We start from the raw sequence: 16085 nt of genomic DNA, 5'->3' as shown, positions 1-16085 counted from the left end.
TCATTAAGGTTCATAAAAAATACAAGATAATAATGTTATTGTGGTAACTTGAAACTCCCCAAAAAATTATTAAAATGGAAATCACTCCAATTTTTTATATTTGAAAAAAAATTGGAAAATATATATTGTTAAAATCTAAAATTATAAAAGATGAGTCTAAAAAAGAATTGTAAACATTATTTATGGAGATTTGGCTTTTAAAAACTCGAATATTAGTCATGAGATGAGGATAAATAATGAAGAAAGAAGTTTGTGAGAACTCTGTGTGAATATGAGCAGCAAAACAACTTCATTCTTCTAGCATTATAAATAAGTAAGGAATGCGCTATATTAAAAGATCACAGAATTAGCAGCGTGAGGAATGTGCTAGCTTCAATATGAACGCTAGTTTTATCAGACCGATCGCTTCCGTTTTGTACTTCAGAGCATGCGTTATTTTTGGTCCGTCGGACTAGCACACAGACGAACGGTTTGCACGCTAGAGAGCCGAGTACGTCTGACAGAGTTGAAACATGTTTAAATTCTAGGTCCATCTGACTTTTGGGAAGAAAAAGTCAGCTGGAGCCCACACACGATCAAATTGTCCGACGGATTCCTGTCCGCCGGACCAAGTCTGCCGGAAAGTCCGGTCGTGTGTACGCAGCATAAGTGATTCTCCTGATTCATTCATTCCAATTCACATTGATAGGAAGACCGCCTAGTAACTGGAACCTAACCACTTTGTATTTTTTAAGCAGGCTTTCATTTCAGAACTCCTATAACTGTATAAAGTAATGTGTGTATCTCTCTCTTCCATTAAAAGCTGCACAAATATGTGAGGAATGTTCATTACAACGACCCAAACGCAGGTGAGGTCTACTTTAATGAGAGAAGTGAAGTTCCAACCAAACTTTTTTTACAAGTCTGGATTCGTGTTCCTAACATGTTGAAAGCTAGAACAATTTATATTATTCAAGGCCCAGACTCTGTGCGTGAAACGAGGATCAATATTATCCGAAACTCTGGAGAAGAGGCAAAGTAAGAAATGACTTGATTGTTTTCTGTTTATAAAGTTTGCTGAGGAGGTCCATAATTAGGATGATTTATATGGATTTTTAACCTTATTTTAAATCCGGCGGACTTAGAAAGTAGTTTTGACTCAAAAACTCAACAATACAGCCGTGTGTGTGCTTTTGAAATGAACAGACTTTTCCCACACAGAGAAAAGACCGTTCATTTTGAACACAGCTCCAGGTAGCCAGGACTAGAGAAGGAATTAAATGTCGCCGCCTTCGGCAGTGAGATTGACACATTACTGGCCCCATCATCTGGTATGGACTTAAAGGGGAAGCCCTACCCCAAAAAATGGCGTGGGGGTCCCCCCTAGGTCCATATCAGACCCTTATCCGAGCACACAACTGGGCCGGTCAGGAAAGGGGTGGGGACGAGCGAGCGCACCACCCTGCTGAGCCGTACCAGGCCACATGCCCTCAACATGGGGGGTGCTTTGGGGAAGGGGGGACCGCGAGGGTCCCCCCACCCCAAAGCACCTTGTCCCCATGTTGATGAGGACAAGGGCCTCTTCGCGACAACCCTGGCCATTGGTTGTCAGGGTGTGCAGGCGGGGGCTTATCAGAATCTGGGAGCCCCCTTTAATAAGGGGGCCCCCGGATACCAGCCCCCCACCCTATGTAAATGAGTATGGAGTACAATGTAACCCATTCGCCTATGAAAAAAAATCAAATAAAACACAACACACAAGGGTTAAAAATAATTTATTACACAGCTCTGTGGGTCTTCTTCCGTCTTGGGGGGTCTTCTTGCGGGACTCCTCTGCTATCTTCTGCTCTTTTACTAGCTCTTTTACTAGCGGAGGAGTCCGGCTTTCTTCTTCGCCGCTGCCACCATCCGGGGGTCTTTTTCTGACTTCGGGGGTCTTGTCCCCCTCTTCGGGGGTCTTGTCCCACTCTTCGGTTATTCTTGCCGGGCCTCCGCGCCTTCTTCCAGCTCTTTTACAAGCGGTGGCCCGGTCTTCTATTGCCGCCGCCTTCTCTTCTTCTTGTTTTTCTTCCATGAGATGTTGACTCGATGCGCTCTTTGGCTGCAATGACAGGGATGCAGCATACGGCGACTTATATAGGGACATCGCTGGGTGATGTCCCCGCCCATTATGATGTCACAGTCCCAGCAACCTCTGGGACTGTGACATCATAATGGGTGGGGACATAAACCGGTGACCCTGGCCATTGTCCCTATATAAGTTGACACGCAATACGTCCCTGTCATTATGGCCAGAGACAGCGACGAGTCAACATCTCAAGAAGAGAAGAACAGAAGGTGGCGAAGACAGCGGCGACAGAAGACCGGGCCACCGCCAGTAAAAGAGCTGGAAGAAGGAGCGTAGGCCCGGCAAGAAGAATCGAAGAGGGGGACAAGAAGAAGACCCCCTCACGGTGGCGGCGATGAAGAAGAAAGCCGGGCTCCTCCGCTAGTAAAAGAGCTAGTAAAAGAGCAGAAGATAGCGGAGGAATCCGGCGAGAAGACCCCCGGAGCTGTGCAATAAATTATTTTTAACCCTTGTGTGTTGTGTTTTATTGACATTTTTTTCACAGGTGAATGGGTAGGGGTTCCCCTTTAAGTCCATACCAGGTGACAGGGCCAGCGATGTGTCAATCTCGCCTCCGAAGGCGGCAACATTGACTTCCTTCGCTAGTCCCGGCTACCTGGAGCCACGCTCAAAATGAACGGACTTTCCCCCGTGTGGGTAAGTCCGTTCATTTCAAAAGTATGGCGGATAGTGCGGCGGACCTAGTCCGCCGGAAAAGTCCCGGGTGTGGGCAGGTCCACTCGTTCGGACAGTCTGGCAGACTTTACAGTGGTTTGTCTGCCAGACTAAGTCAGCTGGATGTCAAGTTTAACCGCTTCTGGACCAACCACCACAGTTTTATTGCTACAGGTTGGCTCCCCTGGGCAAAACGATGTCACCTTACGCTGCTTCACCTTTTGGCCACTAGGGGGCACGCCCGCGCAGCCGGAGGCATGTGCGCTGCTCACCGCCGGAGCCAATGCGAGTGCCCGGTGGGCGCAATGGCCGCCGGGCACCCACGATCGCTCCTGACAGAGCAAGAACCGGAATCTGTGTGTGTAAATATACAGATCCTGGTTCTCTCAGGGGAGAGGAGATCTCTCCTAGTCAGTCCTATCCCCCCACAGTTTGAACATACCTAGGAAACACATTTAACCCCTTGATCGCCCCCTAGTGTTAACCCCTTCACTGATAGTGACATTTATACAGTAATCAATGCATTTTTATAGCTCTGTATAACTGTCACTGGTCCCAAAATATGTGTCAAAAGTGTCCGATCTGTCCGACGCAATATCGCAGTCCTGATAAAAATTGCTGATCACCTCCATTACTAAAAAAAAAATTATAATAATAAAAATGCCATAAATCTATCCCCTATTTTGTAGACACTATAACTTTTGCACAATCAATATACGCTTATTAATAAAAATAGGAGTAATATCCGTAGGAAAGCAACAACATACAGCAGCTAAGCACTATAACCCAGATAGTAGGTACAAAAACAGATATATAACAAAAAGTGCAGCGCTTATAGAAAATTGATACAGATATGCAGATACCAAAAACGTAGGTATTAAAGTGCAAATGTGCAAATATTGACCATGGCTATTACACATTAGTCATATAGTATAATCATATAACCATAAAATGTGAAAAGAGTTTATGAAATGAGAGTCCAATGCATCATAAGGTGCTCAGAAATTAGCAATTATACACATATGCATATAATTCATAAGTGACTTGAGTTCATAAATCAAAATCCTGGTGCAATGTGAATTTGGTGAAGTGGATCATTCATAACAAGAGAATCTTAATATATGAGCTTGACCATGTGAGACCCGTCACCATGAAGAGACAAGAGGCTTAACAGAAAGCCAGCAACCGCCCTTACTCAGGGGGGTCATAAAAGGCTTATTGGATCTGCAAATCGTTGGAAAGATATCCTGATGATTCCCCTCCGGACGATTCCCACAGGTGCCAGTTAGTAATCAGATCCAATCCCACAGAATCAACGTCAAACAGCAAGTAAACAAATATGTAAAAGGAAGAAAAAACTCCAATAGTGCAAAACTGCTAAAATAGGCTTTATTGGAGGGCAATGCAATGCTGCATATAACGAGATGACCCGCAGCCGAGTCACTCGATCACTTAAGTAAAAAAATGGAATTACAAACAAAATAAAATCACATCAACATGTGAGGGCAATCAGGGCGATCACGCATGCACAGAGAGTGTGTGCGTAGCATCCCAATAATCGTTTCGTCAGATGTGACGTCATCAGGGGTACCTATTTTAGCTATTTTAGCAGTTTTGCACTATTGGAGTTTTTTTTCCTTTTACATATTCATTTACTTGCACTTTGGCATTGACGCTGTGAGATTGAATCCGATTACCGCCTGACACCTGTGGAAATTTACTGCCTGACACTTGTGGGAATCATCTGGTGGGGAATCATCAGGATATCTTTCCAACGATTTTCAGATCCAATACGGCTTCTATGAACCCCTTGAATAAGGGCAATTTTTTTTTTGTTAATAACTCATGTTGTGTCTTTTTACACTTTCTTGGTGAATGGGTACCCATATTCATTTAAGAAAATATATGGGAGGCAATAATTTTACAATTTTTGTGTGCCACATCCAAAATTTGAAACAGAACTTTTGAGGTACTCCTACTGGTGGACTTTTAAGGCATGTACAATAACTATCCAGAAAAGATTTTTTTCAAAAAGTCAAACAACAATTTTATTGAAAAAGATAAAAACAGAAGTAGAAAGGTATATATAAAAACAAGGAATGTATAGGTACACTTAAAATTTGTACATATATCAATTACTTCAAGTATCCTACGCGTTTCAGAGAAACTAAATCTCCTTCTTAGGGGAATATGTACAACTGTAAGATATAATCTATTAAGATAAAGGATAGAGTATGCATTAGACAAAAGAATTCTAATTTTAAAGAGAAATACATGAAATGCTTCACTATTGTAATTATCACTTACATTCTCAAAACAGTGTGTTGTAAAGACATTCCATTTTAAAAAACACGACAGAAAGCCAGGGTAGTTGTTAACGGTAATTGTTCTGCCCCTTGAGGTCTTCTCATAGGATCACTCCGATAGAACAGGCCACAAAACTGGCAAGATATTAAAGAAAGGGACCAAGACCCCCCACAATGGTGGACAGTTGGAGCTTTTGAGCTCCCACCCAGAAAAGACACTGGGGCAAAAGCAAACAGTCCTAGTAATAAAAATAAATAATAAAAATATATCCTGTACTGTATAGTATATTGTAACTGCAAAAAAATAAAAATAAAAAAATTATATATATATATGGAAAAATACATCTTGATGCTGTCAAAAACAAATAGGAGAGAAGAGGGATTCTGTAGATTAATTTAAACTAGAAACTAAATTTTATGAAAACCAGCATATTATAATATTATATTAAAACACACACATATATATATATATATATATATATATATATATATATATATATATATATATATATAATATATATATATGTGTGTGTGTGTTTTAATATAATATTATAATATGTTGGTTTTCATAAAATTTAGTTTCTAGTTTAAATCATCACCACCACCAAATTCCTAAATTATGCATATATAAAATAACACAAGATCATTTTCTAGATTGTTTTGGGGAGCTGGGATCTTGGGGCCCTTTAAGATTCCAATAAGCCCCCTGCCCGCAGACTCCCACAACCATCAGCCTGAGTTGTGCAAAAAAGGCCCTTGTTCCCATTTACAGGGTGTCACGGTCCCTACCATGTCTTTTAGACATCCAGGCGTGGTCGTGCCCCAAGTGGCTCTGGGTGGTATTGAACTAATGACTGTTTCTTCTTGCTCCCGTTTCTTTATCTCCGAGCCACACCTCAGTTCTATTCTGTCTGCTTTCCAGCCATGCCTAGTTTTGCATAAAGTACTGTTGGCAATTCTGTTTGTACCTGTCACTATTGGATCAGCTGTGGCAGGTTACCTAATCAGCTGGGTATAAAACACTGCCTCACTCTGAGGGCTTTGTCAGTTCATTGTCTCTTGTCACCAAAGGTACCTGTGTTCAAGTTACAATGTTCCAAGACTGACAACGGCTTCTGACCCTGGCTTGTATATTGTTTATTCTGACTTCTGACTTCTGGCATCCCGGACAATGGCTTTACTTTGACGATCCCTTGGCTATTCCTGTCAAGCCCCTGTGCACAGATTCACAGCCCAGGTAGCTTATCTCCTTGTTAGCTTGGGTTGTGTGTATTTGCAAAGGTGAGCATACATCTCTGCACCATGGATTCCAACCTAGGTAAGCCCTCACACATGGGGACAATGAGCTTTGGGGGGCTGAGCCCCCCTGCCCCAAAGTACCCCCCCATATTAAGGACATGTGACCTGGTATGGTTCAGGAGGGGCCTCTCTCGTCCCCTTCCTTTCCTGATCTGCCGGGCTGCATGCTTGGATAAGAGTCTGGTATGTATTTTAACGGTTACCCCACACAGTTTTATTTAATTCTGGCATGGGGTTCCCCTCAAAATCCATACCAGACCCAAAGGGCATGGTATGGATTGGAGGGGCCCCATGCATTTTTTTTTGACAATTTTTTTATTGCCAGAAATTCTTTTTTTCACATTCAGCTGTCAGTGGTGAACCCTGTTGACAACTGATGACTCATCATTTGTTAAGGGCGTGGTGGTCAGATTCCCAGCCAACTCCTTAACAACCAGCTATACACAGTTTGTTATGTAGAGAAAAAAAACACGAAATGTATGTAAAATTGCATCAAAAATGCAAAATGTTAATTTTTGGTATGGATCCATTGACGTCTATTTCATGCAAAACACAAGTCCCTGACCCTTTCCAAAAACCTCACTCGCTTAAAAATGCACAGATGTGAACGTGTACCACCTGAAACCATATAAAATAGACTGTATCAAATTTCTGCAAACTGAAAAACTTACTAAAAAAATGCATAGGTGTGAACCTAGACTTAACGTGAACAAATCACCAGGGCTTACACTCAAGAGTTCTCAAATAACTTAGCCATGTTATAACCACACTGTTTTAATAAAATAAATGATTTAAATACCCAAAACTCCACTCTGAAACCAAAGCTCTCTATTTTTAAAGGAAAGCCTTGTTTCAAAAATAAATAAAAAAATTTAATAAATAAAAGTTTGTTCTAAAATAGGGTCCCTATCAACATACAATAGAAATCAACAAACACTCCAAATGAATGAAAGCCCCATAATATGTCCCCCCTCCCCCTGATTGAATCTCAAACCCACAGAAATTGCCTTAAACCCCTGGCATGGGGCAAAGTCAAACCTCATTCCTATGTGTAACTCTTAGTGTTTATAGCCTCATGAGATATGATGGACATTTAAAAAATAGTAATAATAATAATATCTGATTTCAGATCCCGATATCTCGATGTTCAGATCCCTGTTTACCTGGCAGCAGAAAAAAGTTTGGATCTTCAATTCATAAATGTTGCTATGAGTGCATCCCATGCCCAGAAGGAGAGATAGCCAACATTTCTGGTAGACTTTGTATTTGTTAGCAAGTTATTGTTGGAATAGGTAGAAGTGTTGTAGGTAAAGTGTGTGTCAGGGAAAATACATATGAAGTACATCTCCCTGTGCTTTATCCTTGCAAAGACTCTGCAAATACAAAAAGATAACCTGTTGATCCTGCTAGAAATGCACTCAGCTCCTAATTCCTGCTGTGGGATGGCAAAACACCAGAGACTGTGGACTGAAATCACAAGAAATGGTATCAGCCCTGCCCAGTTGTATTTTGCTACTTCTATTACTGCTACAACTACTACTACTACTACCACCACTATTATCACTACTACAAAACTACAGAATCCCTCTTCTCTCCTATTTGTTTTTGACAGCATCAAGATGTATTTTTGCATGGTACAGTAAAGTGGAATTGTCATAGCCTTACAAGTTTGCCTGAATCAATGCCTGATATGTCACAATGCACAAAAACTGTATAGTTTATCTTCTAAAATTCCACATTTAATATCAAAAAAAGTTGTCCTTGAGCTCCAGTCAGTGCCTTTTAATTAGGCTAAGATGAAGTCATCAGTCTGCTATAGGCTGGAGGAAGGCTTTATTCTCCTTAATTTTCACATTGGTGACCTGGCCAGTAACACATTTCCTGTCTTAGGGATTTAGATGGACTCCAGTTAACACTTTATTTTATTTTATCATTTCTATATTCCAGACACAACAAATGAACAGTCACATTGGAAAAAAAAAATGATTATGCTGGGTCTAGTAAAAAAAAACCGAGGCAACTATTTGCATCAACTTTTTAAGTACTGTCAACTAAACTTATTTTTGTCTTACTCATTCGACTTTTCATGTTTTCAACTTTGTTGTTTTAGGTAAAGCCAACCAATTTTTTATTTATTTTTTAGTTTATAGACCATACTGTTTTAAGTTAGGAATACATACCTTAAAGTGGAGTTCCAGGCTTTTTATGTTTATTAAAAGTCAGCTCAGCAGCTACAAAAAGTGTAGTTGCTGACTTTTAATAAACAGACACTTACCTGTTCCACGGTCCAGTGATGTGGCCGAACGGAGCGTCGCTTCTCTCCCCCCTCCTCTCTGCGGGCGCCTCCGTTGCCACTCTGGGCACCTGACCATGACAGCTTTTGGGCTTCATGGCCGGGCACGCACGGCGCATGCACGAGTCCCGCTGCCTGCCTGTAGTAGACAGGAGATCTCCTGGGACCTGTCACAGGTCCCAGGAGATGGCAAAAGGAGGAGTCGCCTTGATGGCCCCTGGGCAGAAGGAGGAATTGGGACAGGAAGACCCCCTCCTAACGAAGCCCCCACTACCCTCCCAAAAAAAATAACATGCCAAATGTGGCATGTAAGGGGGCGAGGAGTGCTTAAAGTGTAAGTTCCATTTTTGGGTGGAACTCCACTTTAACTTGTGTGGAACTATAGGTTTAAGTAAAGCCAACTACATTTTTCTAATTTATAGACCATTGGTTCAAGTAAAGCCAACTCAATTTTTCCAGTTTATAGAAAAGTTTAAGTTAATAACACATACATTAACTTTTTTATTTCAAGAACCATCAAATTATAGAGTATTTTACATATACATCACATCAGTCCCTGCCCTCAAGGAGCTTTCAACCTAAGATCCCTAACTCACATTCATACATACACATACTAGGGCCAATTTATGCAGGAGCCAATTACTCCACAAGCATGTCTTTGGTGTGTGGGAGGAAACCTATGCAAGCACAGGGTAGAACATGCAAACAGCAGGCAGGTAGTGTTGTGGTCTTAGTTACGTATTTACTTTTTTTAAGTGATATTAACTTGTAACTCTTACTATTTTTTTTAAGTTGGTAAAACGTATTTTCCAAATGTATTTGATATATATGTTTGAAGTTTTTTATATAAAAATAATACAATAATATGGTTTATAAAAAAAGGTATAGCCTCATGAAAAAGGATTTCAAAACTAAAATCACGTTTATTATATAAAGTGTTACAAATGTAATATTATTAAAGCAGCATCAAATGTAATGTAAAAAAAAAAAAAGGAAAAAAAATGCCTCTTTCTCAGCTAACAAATCTGAAACACACACATGTATATACAATATATCTGTAAAGAACATAGAATACAGAATGTATTAACTATTTTTTTAAGCCTTTTAGGAAAGTAATTTGCACTTCACCCACTTCAGCCCCGGAAGGATTTACCCCCCCTAATGACCAGGCCATTTTTGCGATATGGCACTGCGTCATTTTAACTGACAATTGCGCGGTCATGCGACATTGTACCCAAACAAACAAAAAAATTGTGGTATTTGATTACCTCTGTGGTTTTTATTTTTTGTGCTATAAACAAAAAAAAATACTGTCAATTTTTATTTTTTTTTTATTTTTTTTATTTTTTTTTACTTTCTGCTATAATACATATCCAAAAAATATATAAAAAATAAATCCATCAGTTTAGGCAGATATATAATCATCTACATAGGAGTATATTGATTGGTTTGCTCAAAAGTTATCCCGTCTACAAACTACGGGATAGATTTAGGGACTTTTATTTATTTTTTATTGTTTTTACTGATAATGGCAGCAATATGCAATTTTTAGCAGGACTGCGACATTGCGGGGAACAAATCTGACCCCAAATGAAACTTTTTAGGGACCAGGGAAATTACTACACTCATTAGTGCTATAAAAATTCACTGATTGATGTATAAATGACACTGACAGGGAAGGGGTTAACACAAGGGTTCCCTGGGTGTGTTCTAATTGTAGGGGGGAAGGGCTACCAGGTACAGAGATAGCTGTTTCCGAACACTGGGAACAGAAGACCTCTGACATGTCATCTGGCAGAACGGGGAATTGCCTTGTTTACGCTGGCAGATCCCCATTCTGCCTTTGTATACTGCTGGTGGATATTGAGTCTGCCAGACTCGCGGGCATGCTCCAGTGGCACACAGTGGGTGCGCACATGCCCACTATCCCCTGTGCAAAGATGGTGTAGTATAATGACGGTGGCTGGTCGGCAAGTGGTTAAAGTGTGAACTTTTGAAGATAGATTCCCCACATCTAGCTCTAAAAAGATATTCTGAAAAATTTCAAAGGTATATTTTATGTTTTTAGGGTAGCTCAGGCTAAAAAGCATAAATGAGACCCATAATCATTCTTTCTGAGAGTGCTATATGGAAAAAAACACACTTTCCTGACAGACTCCATGGCAGCCTACGTATGGGTTAATCCCGCCTCTCCTACCTCATAGGACCCCACTCCCATAAATCTTTGCTTCTAGTCAGAGACTATATTCCTTTTTTGTTCTCCTCCTTAAGGACCATGTGGTAGTTCTTACCTGAAGGAGTTGTGAATCCGGTCCTGGTCCCCTTTTTTTCTGTTTCACACATGATGATGAATTTTCGGTGTCTGGATTTCAGCTTCCCAGCTATTAGCAGGGTGGACCTGGGTGATTAAAAGCAATGCCCTGAAGAGCTTACTATCCAGCCATTGGCTGGCAAGCGGCAGTGTGGCCATTCGTCCTAGCTATTAGCGGGAGGACCCTTCTCTGTGATGTCTGGTTATGTGCATGTAATTTGGAGCTAGGTCGGATGGTTGGCATGCTAGAGTGGTAATGTATTCATGGCAGCCTGTATTCATGGCAGCCTGTATGGATGAGCCGAACAATCCCCAGTTCGGTTTGCACCAGAACTTTCGAATGGACCGAAAATTTGTACGAACTTTAGAACCCCATTGAAGTCTATGGGACTCGAACGTTTTGAAATCAAAAGTGCTAATTTTAATGGCTAATATGCAATATATTGTCCTAAAAAGGGGGTGTCTATAGTATGCCTTTGAAGTGCCCCGTGTTTCCCGTGTTTAGAACAGTCCCTGCACAAATTGACGTTTAACGGAAAAAAAGTAATTAAAAACTTTCTGCCAAATGCTGACAGAAGATCCAGTCTGTAATGACGGACAAACATTAGATAACTGGGGTGGCACCAGCTTTCTCTGCCCATGTAGTGGCTAGAGCTCGAGTGGAGTGCGCTCGTATCCCCAGCAGAGGAGACAACCCCATTTGCGAATAGGCTTCTGAAATAGTCAATCTTAGCCATCTGGCAACTGATCCTTTTGAAGCTCGGGGTCCCTTTCTGCTACCAGAAAACAGAACAAATAGAGAGTCTGAAGACCTAAAGTCTTTTGTTACCTCCAGGTAATGTAACAAAATTCTTCTTACATCTAAATTATGGAACAATGCTTCCTTGCTTCCTGAAGGATTAGGACAAAAAGTTGGCAGGACAATTTCCTGCGATCTATTATGAACTGATGCTACTTTTGGTAAAAATACGTTTTAAGCACAATCCTGTCAGGGTAAACCATAAAAAAAGGCTCTTTAACTGAAAGAGCATGTAGTTCACTAATTCTTCTTGCAGTTGTAACCACAACTAAGAAAATGGCCTTGAGAGTCAAAGTCCTTAATGAAATTGTCTGTAAAGGTTCAAACGGGTCTTTTGTAAGTGCTTGTAAGACCACTGATAGGTCCCATTTCGGAAAATGTTTTACTGTGACTGGTCTGGACCTGGTAAGTGATCTAAAGAATCTCATAACCAAGGGAACTGAGGAAATAGGTTGTTCCAGGTATACCCCTAAGGCAGCCACCTGCACCTTAACCACTTAAGGACCGCCTCATGCAGATATACATTGGCAGAATGGTATGGCTGGGCACAATCACGTACCTGTACTGCCGGTGGCACGCTTCTGACCCGGTCCTGAGCTCACATGATCAACACCAAAGTCTGACCGTCAAGAACACGGTGACGTACAGCAAGTATGACGGGACTAGAAAAAGGAAGTTCAATAGCCAGTAGCCAATAGTTTCCGTCTCGTACTTGCTTCAGAGCATGCATAGTTTTTGGTCCATCAGAACAGCATACAGATCAGCGGTTTTCCCGATAGGAATTGGTCCAGTTGGAAATATTTAGAACATGTTCCATTTCTAGGTCTGTCAGAATTTTCGATGAAAAGCTCCCGCCTGACTTTTTCTGTCAGACATTCCACTCGTACACAGCATTATATACACTAAGGCCGCGTACACACGGGCGGATTGTCTGCCCAACTAAGTTCGTCAGACAATCCGACAGACAGTCCGTTCAACTTTTAAATGAACGGACTTGACCACACGATGAACAGACAGTCCGCTGAAAGCGTGCGCAATGAAGTGTACAGCACGTACGACGGGACTAGAAAAACGACGTCCAATACACTGCAATGCAACCTTCGGCCGTGTAAATCCTTTCTGAGCATGCGCCATACTTAGTCCGTCCAACTTGCCTACACACGAGCGGACTGTCCGCTGAAACCAAGTTTGGACGGACAAAACCAAGTTTGAACGGACAAAATTTCGGAAATTCCGTAAGACTTTGTTCGTCAGACAGTCCGCTGAAAAAGTCAGCTGAAGCCCACACACGAGCGGATTGTCTGCTGAAACACGGTTCAGCGGACTAAGTTGGACAGACAATCCGCCCGTGTGTACGCGGCCTAACACAGGTTGAACAGGATGGACTGGTGTCTTTATTCAACCTTACCAACAGACCAAAGGATACAAATAAGAGATGTTCATTTTCAGAGTTTTCATACAATTTAAATTGGAACACCCCAATATTATTTTTCTACTTAAAGAAAATTTATTGTGCATGCTTTTTTTTTTTTTTTTTGTCCTTATTACCCCAACAGCCTGTTTTTTTTTTTTGTTTTTTTTCTCCACTTGCCAATGGACAATCACTAACTAAGAGTTCAACTATGTGATACTATCTATCTATCTATCTCTATATCTTAAATTAATGAATTTATTTAACCACTTCAGCCCCGGAAAGATTTGCCCCCTTCCTGACCAGGCCATTTTTTTTTTGCGATTCAGCGCTGCAACGCTTTAACTGCCAATTGCGCGGTCGTGCAACGTGGTACCCAAACAAAATTGTCTTTTTTTCCCCAAAAATTTGATGGTATTTAATTACCTATGCGTTTAAAAATTTTTGCACTTTAAACAAAAAAATGCGACAATTTAAAAAAAAAAAAAGTTTGTTTTTTGCTATAATAAATATCCCACAAAATATAAAAAATAAAACAAATTCCTTCCTCAGTTTTGGTCAATAGATATTATTCTACATATCTTTGGTTAAAAAAACAAAAAACACAATAAACATATATTGATTGGTTTGCGCAAACGTTATAGAGTCTTCAAAATAGGGGATAGATTTATGGAATTTTTTGCATTTTTTTTTTTACTAGTAATGGTGGCGAACAGCTTTTTTTATTGGGACTGCGACATTGCAGTGGACAGATCAGACAATTTAGATACTTTTTTGGGACCATCAACATTTATACAGCGATCAGAGCTAAAAATAACGGCTGATTACTGTGTAAACTGTACTGTGCCACTGACAGGGAAGGGGTTAACACTTGGGGGCAATCAAGGGGTTAAATATGTTCCCTCAGTGTGTGTTCTAACTGTGGGGGGGATGGGAGTGACTATAGAAGGAGAAATATCTAATAGGAACACACTATCTGTCTCTCCTCTCTTGACAGAACCAGGATTTGTGTGTTTACACACACAGATCTCCGTTCTGTCTCTCGTGCCCACAATTGCGGGTGGCTGGTGGTCAGCGCAACTGATAGCCACAGGCATGAGGCCATTTGCTAAATTCTACTTTATATTTATATTATATTCATATTGGTATTATATGTACAGTATATTACATTTATTATTTAAGATATTCCCTTTTACTCACCAACAATGTTCTGATGGAATTCCCATTGATAGCTGTGAGACAACACAAGGCAAGTGATTTTCTCAGAAGCTCTGACCCCGATGCTCATTGTGTTTGTATTGTTCTTCCTACAGACAGTGAAAACTGCATGAAATGTCCTGATGATGAATGGCCAAATCAGAAGAAGGATCGTTGTGTTCCAAGAGTGGTGGAATTTCTCTCCTACACGGATGATCCCATTGTTGCCGTGTTTTCATCTGTCTCCATCCTCTGTTGTCTTCTGACTGGTTTAATATTGGCAATATTTATACATTATCAGGACACCCCCATTGTTAAAGCTAATAACCGGGACCTGAGCTATCTTCTCCTGGTCTCCATCATGTTGAGCTTCCTCTGTGTCTTCTTGTTCCTCGGCCATCCAGTAGATGTGACCTGCATGCTGCGTGTGACCTCCTTTGGTGTCATCTTCTCAGTTGCCGTCTCTTCTCTACTTGCCAAAAGTATCATGGTGTGTATTGCTTTTAAAGCCACCAGACCTGGAAGTCCCTGGAGGAAATGGATGGGAGCCAAACTGCCCAATTCTATAATTTGTATCTTCTCACTGGTTCAAGTCGTAATCTGTGTCACTTGGTTGTCTATTTCTCCTCCCTTCCAGGATCGGGACACTCACTCTTATCAGGGGAAGATCATCATTCAGTGTAATGAGGGTTCAGTTATCGGCTTCTACTCTGTCCTGGGATATATGGGGCTTCTGGCCGCTGTGAGTTTCATTATCGCTTTTATAGCCAGGACATTACCGGACAGTTTTAATGAGGCCAAGTACATCACCTTCAGCATGCTGGTGTTCTGCAGTGTCTGGATTGCCATGATCCCGGCCTATCTGAGCACCAGAGGGAAATACATGGTGGCTGTGGAGGTTTTTGCTATAATGTCATCAAGTTCTGGACTTCTTGGCTGTATATTTTTCCCAAAAAGTTACATAATTCTGATCAGACCCGACCTGAATACAAAAACAGTTATCCGCTAACATGTATGGAGCAACACTGGGTTACCAGTAGTTATAGCATTATCTCTATTATTGTTAATTTTAGTATTTTGCTGGTGTATTGAGAATGAACACTGTTAAATTTTAACATTTAATACTTACCTCTCTATTGGACAGTAAGTTGAACTTTTGCTCTGGACATCGCTGGTATCAAACAATTTGGGTTTGTTGGAAACCTTTTCCCCTGCTGGGTGTAGTGGTTCCTCCCACCAGACATTACATTACTACAGAACAATGTTGTAACTTAGTGAAGAGGAACCACAGTGACCAGAGAGGGACAAAGTATCCAAATCATCCTAAAGTGTCAGATACCAGAGACACCCATCACTCTTCATGAGAGGGAAGATCTCACTCAACACCTTCCCGGAAAATAAATATTAAACATGTTGTTTTATAAGATTATAACAATGTATGGTAATTGTGTCAGGGCCAATTTATTATATTATATGTAGATTTATCTGGCTATATTAATAAATACATTTTGTTTGGTGTATTCTAAAATCATTTTAATATCAGTTAAAGTTGACTTAAAATAGTTTCCTTTTTAGGACCTAATAGAACATTGTTATCTTTGTATACATATCTTTGTGAACTGCTGCCACAATGGAGTGTTCGTACAATGATGCAGAGGCAACACTCCTACCCCACACCTCGCCATATCCTAATACGAAAATTTCTAAA

At 40.8% G+C, this 16085-nt stretch overlaps 1 protein-coding gene across 1 annotated transcript in view; it reads left to right on the top strand.

Moving 5' to 3' along the window:
- LOC143986469 (vomeronasal type-2 receptor 26-like) overlaps positions 1 to 15825 on the top strand; it is a 32225-nt gene extending 16400 nt beyond the window's left edge. The window contains exons 4-5 of the mRNA XM_077484813.1: positions 7496 to 7619; positions 14494 to 15825. Of these exons, the coding sequence (XP_077340939.1) occupies positions 7496 to 7619; positions 14494 to 15386 (1017 nt within the window). The 3' untranslated portion in view covers positions 15387 to 15825. The remainder of the gene's footprint in view (positions 1 to 7495; positions 7620 to 14493) is intronic.
- Positions 15826 to 16085: the final 260 nt, after the last annotated feature.

The sequence above is a fragment of the Lithobates pipiens genome, unplaced genomic scaffold, assembly GCF_037356315.1.
Source record: "Lithobates pipiens isolate NorthernLeopardFrog02 unplaced genomic scaffold, aLitPip1_a1.2 Scaffold_160, whole genome shotgun sequence".
Lineage (NCBI taxonomy): Eukaryota > Metazoa > Chordata > Amphibia > Anura > Ranidae > Lithobates > Lithobates pipiens.
The sequence above is the reverse complement of the archived record's forward strand: the minus strand, read 5'-3'. Positions and strand labels throughout refer to the sequence as shown.